This window comes from Amia ocellicauda, chromosome 7 (genome assembly GCF_036373705.1).
Source record: "Amia ocellicauda isolate fAmiCal2 chromosome 7, fAmiCal2.hap1, whole genome shotgun sequence".
In the NCBI taxonomy this organism is placed as follows: Eukaryota; Metazoa; Chordata; class Actinopteri; order Amiiformes; family Amiidae; genus Amia; species Amia ocellicauda.
In genome coordinates this window covers 27,624,298-27,637,559 of record NC_089856.1, presented here as the reverse complement: position 1 = coordinate 27,637,559, position 13,262 = coordinate 27,624,298, and the positions used below count along the sequence as shown (strand labels likewise).

The 13,262-nt window shown below is 36.5% G+C and overlaps 1 protein-coding gene across 1 annotated transcript; it reads right to left on the bottom strand.

The window, feature by feature from the left end:
- Positions 1 to 5,850: 5,850 nt before the first annotated feature.
- Positions 5,851 to 7,664, bottom strand: LOC136754069 (monocyte chemotactic protein 1B). Its single transcript, XM_066710407.1, has 3 exons — positions 7,555 to 7,664; positions 7,157 to 7,271; positions 5,851 to 6,420 (listed from the first exon to the last, which is right to left on the bottom strand). The coding sequence occupies exons 1-3, from the start codon at positions 7,613 to 7,615 to the stop codon at positions 6,231 to 6,233; spliced, it is 366 nt and encodes a 121-aa protein (XP_066566504.1). The 5' UTR covers positions 7,616 to 7,664; the 3' UTR covers positions 5,851 to 6,230.
- Positions 7,665 to 13,262: the final 5,598 nt, after the last annotated feature.

The following is a 13,262-nucleotide window of genomic DNA, read 5'->3' as shown; positions in this document are numbered from 1 at the left end:
AGGTAATCACAAGATACAATTCACATACAGCGATTTCTTTGTTCTGCTAATGCCCTCTGCGCATTTCACCTCAGGTACACTGCACTAGGCATTGTGGGCGTCAGTCTCTTTTAAGGAACCTGTCATTAGCCCTGCAATGGCAGTGGGATTGCATCACTAGGTGGAATCCATTCTCTGCAGATGTAGCAGCCCTCATATATTATGCCCCACAGTGTGCCAGAGACACCCCAGGGAGGGGCATCCAGCACTGTAGCTAAAGAACAGTGAAACATATAGAGGAACATACACGTGCAGCATTTTCTTTTTTTATCCTCGAGTGAGCAATTTTATATCTCCCATTAGAGAGAAAGATGTTCCCCAGGCCAGTATAAAAGAGATCAGAAAACTTGCCATCTCCTTATTTGATTTCACTTTCAGTGCCAGAAAAGCCCAGGCAATCAAGAACAAAGTTTTTTTTTTTTTTTTTCCTGCATTAATGTATTGTCCTTTAGGGCACTGAGGGCTGTATGGTATTTAAAATGTCATCCAGAGGCTGTAACAAATAATGTGAGTTATTTTATTATATTATTATATTTCATGGCAGAGTAAGCCAGACAAGGTAATTACCACTGCAATGTTATTAAGCCCAGTTTTATTAAAGTCATTTTTATGTTGCCATTGGAGGTGAGGCTTGTTGTTATTTATTTATTTTCTGAGATTGATGTGATGTTGGCCGTAGAGTTCACAGAGGTCACACCATTACAGAAACCTAATAGGTGTGTCTTTTATACCATACAGTAACCTTTAAATATATTCACACCCTTGATGAAGTGCCACTAGAAGTTGATTTAGAAAGAAAATACATGTGTTCACTTATAAACAACATGTACAAAATAATATGACTATCAATTTTCAAAAACACAAATACCACAGCTGTGGGTTTGAACAAGCAGGAAGATGGTGATGAGTAAAGTGTGTGTGAGGGTGGGTAGTGTAGCGATCCCGAAGCCTTGCTAAAACTGGTGTCATAAGTGTGTGCCGAACCTGCAGGATTGCTACAATATATATATACACACACACACACACACACACACAGAAACACATACATTTAAATTCAAAACAGTTTGTTTCATCATATAACACTACTCTTAACAGCATAACAGCATTAATGTCACACACACCCTACTTGAAATCACTTCAAATTGTGTACCAAGCATAAAGCATAATACTTAATGCACTCTCATGCCTTTGTTTGTTCTAATCCTCACAGCTCTAAAGAGCACTCTCTTGCACAGGGTGTATATGTGGAATAAGACATGCAGTAGCTTGCCTACTTCCCTGTATTTATTTATTTCATTATTTATTTCAACAACTCACATACAGATATTATTCATGAATCTACTGTACACTTATTGACTGATTTCAGTAATATGAATAGTAAAGCATGAGGAAGACACTATAAAGCCATGCAATCCATAGATAAAAGAACTATCCCTAGTTAGGATTAAGTCTTCAATGCAGTGAAAATCTGCAAGCATGTGTATGAATATCATCATCAGCTGTACATTTTCCTGGCCACTTCTTTTTTTATTTTACTCTGAAATGCCCCACACTAACAATACCAAGAAAGGGGTGAACACATGTCTAATGTGTAATGCATTGTGGTTTCAGATGTACCTCCTGCTCTTGCATGCGAGTTACCAAGAAAACCACAGATGTCCCCATCTCTTAACAACACTCAGGAAGTCAAAAATTCTCTGCACTGAAGGGTGAACTTTATGAACAGTCCATCTCCAGGTGCTCTGCAAAAAGTTTATGTGGCATGCATAACAATACTGTGACTGCTCCAAAATGACCTATATTCCACCAGTTACCATTCAGATACACACAGAATTAGATACAGGTGTAAATCTTTTAAAATCTCTAATAATATTTTATGAGAATGCCATTTTATTAAACATATATTGCCAGTTCTCCTGATGAAGAATTTGAATTCCAGAACATTATATGTATTTAGGGGTGTTTCCATATTATTTTTAATAAACAGTTATTAGTTTTAAAGGTATATTGTGTTAGTTTAAGTGATATCATTTTGGTACATTGCTGAGTCGTATATATCTTGTTCATTAGAGCATTATTATTATAAGATTGTTTTGCAAAATTGTGTGCAGACCTCACTGGAGTTCAGATGAAACTGGAAATCATACAAAATATCGAACTGTTCCTTTTTATTATTGTTTATGTAACATAACAACACAATTGTTCAATAAATCTTAATAACCTAATACCATGTTATCTCGTTGCATTTTACTTTTTAATGTTTATTAATCTAACAAAAGGAAAATCAATATCGTATGAGATTATGAAACTGGGTATTGATTCTATTCCTTGCATTGTTTAGTTGAATAACATTTTAATTTGTTTCTCATGTAGGATTAGTGAACTGTAGGAGGAAAAAAAAAAGAATTGTAATAGGAATGTAATTAGCTGCGAACTATAACATGGAACCTTTGCGTGTGGATTTTGTCAGTAATAATATAATTTGGGATATATTAAACAACAAACTTATGAAATATGAATCTGATTTTAATTTAATTTTTTTTACCACAAGCCACTTTCTTATTGTGTTATACAAGAACTTTAAATACCCCCCACCACATTCCTTGCACACCTACAAAACCAAAAGTTGATACTGACATTAATTTAGCCAGTTTGGATTAAAAACTACTTTGAAAACACTGCTGATTGCCTTCTGAGCTGTTCTTGTCCCTACATGCCCCTTTAAAATATCAATCTCAAAAAGTACCTGACCTCAGTGAGTCAGCCTATATATATAAAAAGTCCAATAACCTTATAAACATCTGAGGTCCATGCTATGTTTAGGTGCGGTTTATATGTGATGTTTTATAACGTAACAAATTGGATTTTCAGTAGTAAACTTTTAATACAGGCCCCCGCACTTGATTTATTCATATTCAGATAACCAGCAATCAGGGGAACTTAGACAGACTTACCCAGCAAGCTTTTAACACTTGTGTGCCCTCTTCTGACCAAAAGTATGAATTACACTTATTCTTATCAACCAATGGCACTGATGTTCTTTTTTGTATGCCTCCCTCACTTTTCAAAATCTGAAAACCAGCAACTTGGAACATGCAAACCATATGTTGTTACTCTACACACCCATGCCTGTAAATGTTCCATGTTTGGGTGGAAGAAGTGTGTGAACGAAGTAACATGTCTAAAGTCCGGTTCACGGGAGTGGGAGTGGGAGTGCCGACCTTTCGAGACTGAGCTCTCTTGTGATTTAGGCCTACCTGTGACAGTGTGAATGAGTAACCGCAGCTCTCTCGCTAGCTCTTTGAAGCATCATCTCTCAGGAAAATGATACATAGTATTCTGTAGCCCCCTACAGTAGCAACTTTGAACAGTGGAAATTATTTCACATCAAAGGTATACGTTTATATTACTAGCGAACAAGGGGAAAGGTTGCCAGTACAAGTCACGAGTTTACGTCAGTGACTAATGATTTCTTGACACTAAGAGAGACACATCATTATAGTCAGATTGCACAACTTTGTTGTTGTGATATCATCCATATTATTTTAATGCATTAGTATTTGATTTTTGGCATACAGAGTTTCAGTATTATTGAAAACAATCTTTAAGTTTGTGATGATATCATGAAAAAGTACATGACATTTGAATGTATACAATTATTCAGTTTCTTAATACAAGTGTTTCAGTATGCATTTTTTTACAGAACATTACACTACAGTGTGTTTGATTTTTAGTTTTCGTTTTTTCCCCCCTAAACACAGTCATTCCAATATCGACATTGACAGATAATGCAGCTGTCAGTTGTTTTCTCAGAGAAACTTAGCATCCCTGTAGCAATGAAACACAGAACCTCAAAGGAAGTATTGTAGATTCTTATCACTTGATTCATGTCGGACTAGACGGAACACTTGTTTGCAAGAAAGCACAGTTTCAATACAGTATTACAATTTCTAATGTTGAAGTGAATGTCTATCTTTTTGACACTTACAAATGTGGTTGACTATATATAGCAGATATAGCGTTCCCTAAATATTTTTATCTCTTTTCATCTGTAGGCAGATAGAAATCTGTGGTGTAACCACTGTTTGCAAATGTATCATATTATAATGAGGTGACTTAGAAGGCTTGGCATCACCCTACCAGGCCTAAACTCAAGGACAAACCCAAACATCTGAACAAAATGGAAGTTGATATGCACTGCAGAAATGATCTCACTCTGAAAGACCTGGAGGAAAGGGAAGCTGAAAGATACTAGAAAAGAAAGAGAGTTGCAGATACTGAACAAAAATCACCAGATCCATACAACATTGTTTGTTTTCCTCCAGCTCCCATTAACGAGTGATGCTATTTCGGCACTGACAATCAAATTCTGCTTTGTTCTAATTTTGGTTTGTTTTTTCAAATTTTTCTGTGTTGTGCAATTCAGGGGCACCATAGAATTGCAAATCGGAAAACACTGAGGAAACTGAATTCATTACATTTAAAGTGTATGGCGATACCTTGAAACGCAAACACATCAATTAAAAGGTATTTAATAAATTGGTTTTACATTCTATCTGGCAGCCTGACGGCAGGATGCCCTTGTGCAGTGGAAAGATAAACAGTACAATTTTAATATTTAAACAGCAATCCAGGGACTCAACGATTTATTGGGAATATAGAGGAACTTTACCTGTGTGGAAGGTCAGCAAAGGTCTTATAGACACAAAGCCCCATAAACTTTTACTGTATCCAATCTGCATGGTCGCACTGAATTTATTGCTGTTGTCTGGTACTTTGTGTCTGTGTTTCAGAAGTCAAATAAGATAGGTCTGCAGCCCAAATAAATAATTAAAACTAAAACAGGACTAAGGTGTCCTAATTCTATTATAACTCACCAAGCTTGCACCGCACACTACAAAACAGAATCCACAACCACTGATTTGTGTAGCAGTATTTTTAATTTATTTATCCTCCAATGCAAGCAGAACTGGTAGTCAGAGATAAGCAAACATAAACAGTATATATGGTCATATGCACAGGCAAGAAAGACAAAAGAGTTATATGAGGAAAAAGAGAAAAAAGGGATGCAATTTAATAATTAAATATTCCTAATTGTTAAGTATTTTATTACACAAATCTAAAGTAATAGCATTGCACAAAAATACATTGGAAATCTAACATAATTTCCAGGTTTTTAGGGTTACCTGAGGATTTTTTGAGTGGCAACAGAAAGTTTCTCCTAGGTGTAAATCTTAATTCTGCAGTCTTTGCCTCTTTCTGTCTTCTGCCTCCCTTGATAGATCAAATCAAGTTTAAGTTATCTCTCCCCTACTTACTTTGTAGGCCACGCCTACTGGAATCTTTTATATCACAATCAACAAATCATGACTGAGAAACACAAACTAAATAAAGCCACAAATATATTAGTTTAATTATAATAATCCATAAAATATTGGCCCCTGCAGTCCCATGGTTTTTGTTGTTGTGTGTAAGTGTTTGGCAAAGTCATATCAATAAGAAGTCAATGACTCTGTAGTCCTAAGTATCAGGGAGATGCCTTCATCCTTTGCAATCGCCTGTGGGTAAATACACAACTGCCAAGACATTAACTTGATTCTGGGCTTTTGCAGGATCTTAAATTATTTGGCCTTTCAGCATGTAGATACAGCCAAAAATGTGTACCAAACAGCTGTTGTGAAGGCATGATATTTTAATGGAAATTCCTCTGTAATATAAATGTATCTCTTCTCTTCTTCTTAAGGATATATGGTTCAGGACTGAGTGTCAGGCTGATTTTCTTATTGAGTTAAGAATAAATGTAATTTGTGGTTCAAATCTTGTGGTCAGTTTTATTAGCCTGTTACATACATCAGCACTAAAACCACAAGTACTTCACAGCTCAATTAAAAACCTTTACCACAGTATTACATTCAAATGAGAGAAGCAACAATACATCCATATTAATTACCTTATGATCACATTTTCCTAACTATTCATTACATTTTGATGAATTAATTCAATCTTTTATCTCTTGCAAGTTTTTATAACATGTGACCAAAATGTTTTACTTTCTCGGACAACAATATTAAATTAGATTGTGATTTGCAATAAATAAAATAAAATAAAATACATCCAGACAAAATAGAACTATCAAAGTTATAGAAAGGTTTGCCCAAGAGAAAGCATAGCATGTCCTACAATCACATTTGCTACTGTCTGTTTTTTGGTTTCCTTTGTTTCCGGTTAGTGCCTTTCCTCAATTTTCTTCCTTTTTTCTGTCTTCTGGGTATGTTGATATTCTTTGACCCCACTTCCCTCTGGTCAACCTTTTCAATTGCATTTTTTACCCAGTCTTTTTCGGGATCAGAGCAGACTTTTTTCCCTCGAATTGTGTGGAAGCTGTGATAAAGAAATAATGGCAGAAATGCATACATAGGTTAATCATTCAATAAAAATAAAAACAAACAAACAAACAAACTATTTGTATATATCACCTCAATGTACATTAGATTCCTTAAAAAGGCACTACAATTTCAGCATATTAATCAGATAGATCAACTGGAATGTCCCAGGCAATATCTGTAGCTGACACTGTTCCACTTAAGAGGGAGTTCTGAAACCAGGACACAAAGTGGCTTGTCTACTGTACCATACTCTAGTCTAGATGCTATACCTCAGCTCAGGATACATCAGACATAACCACCACGGAGAGTCTTGCACTGAAAACTGGTGCAGACCATGTTCCTCTTTCAATTGTGGATCAAATATTCTACCGTGTCTATCCTAACTCTAGAGGAAAAAGAAAACTCACTGTGGTTTGTGGTTCAGCCTTCCTGTGAACTTGACACAAGCACTGACTAAAGAAGAGACTTACAAAAATACTAAAAATGGAGAATCACTAGTTAGAAAGTGACACTACAAAACACTGAAACATCAAGTGTCTGATAAGGTAACATATATATATATATATATATATGTTTATATATATACAGCTTTACTATGAAGAACTACAGACATACCTTCAAATGTGTTCAGTTTTAATCAGTAATTGTGCTCAGCTGTTTGATCTTTGATATTATGTCAATACATTATTTTAGATTATGTATATAAAGCAAAATACAGAGTTTTAACTCACACGACTGCATCCACCGGGCAAACTCCTTTTTTCTGTAGAGTGTAATTCACAATTCTGTCAAGCTTCAGTTTTGTGTCTGATACAACCAGGCAGCAGCTAGCAGGAGGCCCATTATCTGGAGAAAGGTGAAATTAATGACTAATTCAAGGCAAAACCAGTAATATCCAATTGGTTTATTTTGTATTATTCAAGTCATAGCATATGCACGCTGTTTTGATAGAGACACCAGGCAACTTAACAGCTTACTAGTACTTTTGGCTTACCACATTGTAAAAAAAAATGTTAATAACATGAACACGTTTAGTTTACAACAATATTCAGGTCTCTATTGAGTGACTAGTGTTTTCAGGTTAAATAAACCACACTTAGTAACACTTCAGTAAAGCAGTCAGACTTACATGCAAAGGTACATACAGCCCATGCAGTGACAAACAGAAAGGCAGCAGATGTGTACTTCATTTCCTCTGAGGACCTGTTTCTTTTTTTATCCTCAGCGGTGACCAGAAACTGTTATGACAAGCAAGACCCTCAGCGAGAGCTTTTTACATTCTGTGAAGCTCTGGTTAGCGCCATTTCCTGCCACCATACCACCCACCATCCAACAAAGAAAAAGTTAAATGAAAATGTCCCGTGATGCTACTGGAAAACATGAGAACGTGAGATGGAAGGCTTTCAGTTTGAAATGGTAATTTGAAGCCCCTTTACATAGGGGTATTCAGTTAATTGATGAAAAACCCCTGGGGATGGAAATGTAATGGACAATGAAAAGAACCTTTGGCCCCCAAAATTAAATTACAAAAAATACTGATACGAACTAATATAAACCTCAATAAACATAATATATAATAATTACGTGTATTGTTTAATGTAAGAATAATACTCTCACACTAAGTATAAATATTAATACATACAGTTCAATGAGATAACAATCAGTCCACTTAAATTTTCCCCCCCAACATTGTATGCCTGGCTCCATAGGCATAGGAGACACATCCCCCCAAAATATTGACAGTGTCTCCCTCAGTTCTGAATCGAAAGCCCCTGCTGGGCATGGCCCACTTTATACACATTAAAAATATGTCAACAGATGCATAATTACACTGTTCTTATGAGTAACTAACATGTAGTTACTGATTACCTACTATGTAATTAGGGAGACCTATTGTAAAGTGTAACCAAATTGGGTAACACTTTACAATAGGTATCCCTTTCACTTTTAATAGTCCACAGGATAAATTACAGTAAAACAATTGAAGTTCCAACAATATATAAGTAGGCATAAAGTGCAATGATTACAAGAGCAATTGAGTAACAGCTCAGGAAAATAAGCTGCTATATTATAGGTACAGTCTGAATAGATTTGTCTTGAATAAGGTCGCTCCACCACTTAGGAGCAAGGGTTGAAAAGGAGCAGGGCTCTAGAGGAAGGGGAACAGAGACAGGGTAACATTTGTCTTCTGGCACAGGAGCACAAGAGAGGTCTGAAGGGAGTGTAGGGAAATATGAGGGTCTGAAGGTAGCTTGGTGCAGTCTGGTCAAGACATCAGTAGGTTAGCGTCAAAGTTTTGAACTGGATGTGAGCCGAGATCGGGAGCCAGTGAGAAATCTACCACCTTTCTGCTAAGTATCATTGTCTTGTGCACACTTATGTGGATCATCATCAAGAATGTCCTCACTCAACATTAAACTGTTCAGGCTCATGTGGCATTAATATAATCAAATGATCTGCAAGAAACAGGCATTATTATTTATTGGAACCATCTACAAATTAGATCTGTGTGATGACTCCTGTGCCTATGTCCAACTGGGGGTAGAATCCTCATCCCGAGAGAAGTTTATAAGTACTGGAAATGATGATCAGACAAGGGATACACACTGAAGATCAACTTCTATTCCCTTTAACCAACAATTTACACATGTACACTCCTCAAAAACTGGACACCTCATTGGACTGAGATCATGCACTTAGGTCGTAAACAAGAACACCTTTGACTGTGCCCAACTAACAATTTTGAGTATTTACTGTCAATGTTTGTGATTTCCTACACCATGGATTATTACGGATAAAGGTTGATTGCGTCAGTTGATGTGATTGCATCGATTCAATTTCCCCTTTACCCTTTAATATGCTTAAACAAACACATTTATTTTACAAAAAAATTCCCCATATGCAATGTGCAAACTGTGGTAATTTCTCTTCTCATCATTCACTTGATGAATGATAAAGACACATGTTGTGACTCAAGGGAAATTAAATACTCCATTCAATCACTGTTTTGTGTATGTTTGCCCATTTAATGCATTAATTAGTTATGATGGCTGTTCGGTCCCTGTATAGTACCTCCAATTACTTTAGACTTGTGTGTGTTTTCCCTATCCCATGTTTAACTTGAAAACGGACCCATATAAGGTAATATCTTCTGGATATAGAGCAAGTGGTTCATCAAGACCTTTGGGACACACCTGCATTGAGACACCATAATACATATTTTTTGTAGTTGGAGTGGCTATTTGTGAGTACATGCTGCACTGCAGTAAGTGCCTACTGAATGTGATAAGGCAGATCATTGCCTGATTACCAGCAAGATTTAAAAAATAAAAAAGAAGAAAAAGTTGAGGTCTTTCTATCTGGGCTGCTGCATATCAACTTTGATGCTGAATCATACTGGTTTTTGTGAAGGATGGCAAAGTCTGACATGGAAAATATGAAGGCTTTTCAGTTAGCATTGTTGTCTAGGTCTAGCCCACTCTTTCTGACACTTAGTTGTACTCCCACCCTCTCTGTTCTCTTGCAGCTTGAAGCCCCCTTTTCTTGGTTTTGCAGTGGATAAAGCTGAATATAAAGTCTGCATTTTTTTTACATGGAACATTTGAACTGAATCATAAAGATACACTTTTGTTCTATTGGTTAGGAACATCCCATCAAAATAAAATGAAAATTCCATAATTAAGAAAACCAAAATAGTACCATATAACACATATTTATTTTTTGGCATTCCAGATTAAAGCATCTTTTCATAAAATCCTCATTGTCCATGCTTGCTATTGTAGCAAATTTTCTGTGTTCAACACCTCTGCACTCAAGGCACTTTTTGGAGGCCTGTGTTAATTTATAATGCAATTGTGTCTCTGAATGTCAGACAGCAGATAGACTGTTCAACATTCTTAATGTACTTTACTGTACTTTACTTTAAAATAGGTCTCCCAGATTACAGTTTATTAACATAGTAGGTACTCACTAACTACATCTTAGTTACTTATAAAAACAGTGTAATTATGCATTTGTTAACATGCACATAATGTGTAAAAATAATTAACGGTATATCTAATTATATATTTGTCTGCTAAGGATCACTTTTAATATTGCTATTAATTAATATCACATTAATAACACCTGAGTGAGTTGCTTAGAGGAGGGTGCAAAACCAGTCATAAAATAATTCCCTGAATAAGCCAAAGGATATATATTTTATGATATTAGCATTTTAATTTGAATCTGGCCTTTCAACCAAATATAGTATTTTTGTCTGGTGCCCTTGTTGGGCAGAGGGGGTGGGCATTCCATATAACGGATATATCCTGATGATGGCACAGGTAAAGGGGGAAAGGGCTAACATTCAAGCTGCCATCTCCTATTAAATACAATCTGAACTCTTTGGTCTGTGGTCCCAATACTTTTGGTAATATAGTGATACAGCTGGAGACATGAGTGATGTGACCCTATATCTGTGACAAGGATGGTTGGGATATTATCAGTTGTAATCAATATTGTCTGTAAAACCCTATTTATTTGTCAGCTATAAGAGTTTGTTTGATGCAATTGAATCGATACAGCCTTGATATTTATGTTTGTAACTCTACAGAGCCTTGCAAAAGTACTAACCCCCATGCAAAGTTTTCACATTTTACTGCCACCTGAGTTTGCAATCATTCATCTTTCAAATAGGGCTTTATATTTTCAATCTACAAAATCTACTCCAAAATGATAAAGCTAAAAAATGCTGATATGTAAATAAGTTTGACTTTCTAAGAAAATTCAAAGATTCTCAATTGCATAAGTTTTCAAACCCTTTGCTATGGCAACCCTAAATCAGTACAGGTGAAAAATATTTGTTTGAAAGGTTAAAACTTTTGAGTTAAGATCTGCCTTATACAATCAGTACAATTCTATTTAAATATTTTCTTTGCAGGTTTTGTTATATTCAACATCTTTAATATACACCGATCAGTCATAATATTATGACCACTATGTCAGTGGGTGGGATATATTGTCAGCAAGTGAACATTTTGTCCTCAAAGTTGAAGCATCTACAAAACTGCAGCTCTTGTGGGGTGTTCCCAGTCTGCATTGGTCAGTATCTATCAAAAGTGGTCCAAGGAAGGAAACACGGTGAACCGGCGACAGGGTCATGGCCGGCCAAGGCTCATTGATGCACGTGGGGCGCGAAGGCTGGCCCATGTAGTCCGATCCAACAGACGAGCTACTGTAGCTCAAATTGCTGAAAAAGTGAATGCTGGTTCTGATAGAAAGGTGTCAGAACACACAGTGCATCGCAGTTTGTTGCGTATGGGGCTGCGTAGCCGCAGACCAATCAGGTTGCCCATGCTGACCCCTGTCCACTGCCGAAAGCGCCTACATTGGGCATGTGAGCATCAGAACTGGACCACGGAGCAATGGAAGAAGGTGGCCCGGTCTGATGAATCACGAATTCAAGGTGTTGACTTGGCCTCCAAATTCCTCAGAGCTCAATCCAATCGAGCATCTGTGGGATGTGCTGGACAAACAAGTCCGATCCATGGAGGCCCCACCTCGCAAATTCCAGGACTTAAAGGATCTGCTGCTAACGTCTTGGTGCCAGATACCACAGCACACCTTCAGAGGTCTAGTGAAGTCCATGCCTCGACGGGTCAGGGCTGTTTTGCGGCAAAAGGGGGACCTACACAATATTAGGCAGATGGTCATAATGTTATGGCTGATCGGTGTATACCAGTGTTAAGTTTGATCATTAGAGTTTTGAATAAAGAAAACAAAAGTGAATTAAAAAAATAACAATGGTTTACATGATTTGTAATTCATTGCAATGTGACATTTTTAGTAGGAGGCAAGGCACTCTATGTGTGTACTGAACTAAGCATGCATAATTTCCAGTCCTGCCTCTTCACACTAGTGAGTTACGCTAGCTTCTCTGCAAGTGAATAGTAAAAGTACAGCGGAAAACCCATTTGAATAATTGATAGAAAGGAGGGTTTTAAACCCACAGTAACTCCCTTTTCTGGTCAGAGTGGCTAACCCTCATCTAGCAAAGAATGACAGCCCACCTACAAGGGTTTCTCAATGTATCTGTAATGACACACACATGGAAAATCAATGCCTACACATGTCAGGCAGTGACCAGTACATCTATAACCCATGAACATATAGGCAATGAGATTGGGCTGTGTGAATTATAATTATTAGCCCACCAAATTGCAAACAGCACTTGACATTTGAGATGTAGAATTGCTTCAGCTTCTGTATTTCTACATTGCAGATTATGAAGCATGCTTTATGTTAACTACAGGAAACAATAGTATATATAGTATTTATTAGTATTTCAGCATGAAAATAGTTCTCCTATTTTTAGTTTTTATTACACACTAAAATTATATTTTACTTCTCATTGAATTCTAGCAAGATTAGCATCTTTTAAACCCCTTCATAAATACAATAATCACAACACTTGAGTGAGTTAACATTTTATGTGACTTTAAAATGTAATAATGCTTTTAAGAGTGGTATAAAACAAGGCATGTATGCCTTAATAAGATCAAACTAGTTATTTATATGAGTTCTATGTTTGAACCTTACATTTTTGCGAGCCAGAAGCTAGTACCTTACCAAACAGGTAACAACATTAAGTGGACAGAACAGGGACATTTTGGAATTTTATACACTGACAGATGTTTCAAATGTACTTCACTGCTGGGTTTGGGAAGACAAGGCTCTGAAGGGATATTACAGACCTACAATGGAGCATTTTGTGAATCAAGAAATGTTGTACTCTCCTGTAGGCTTGTAATTAATGATTCAATGTAGAAAAGGCAGTAGGCAACTTTTCACATTTTA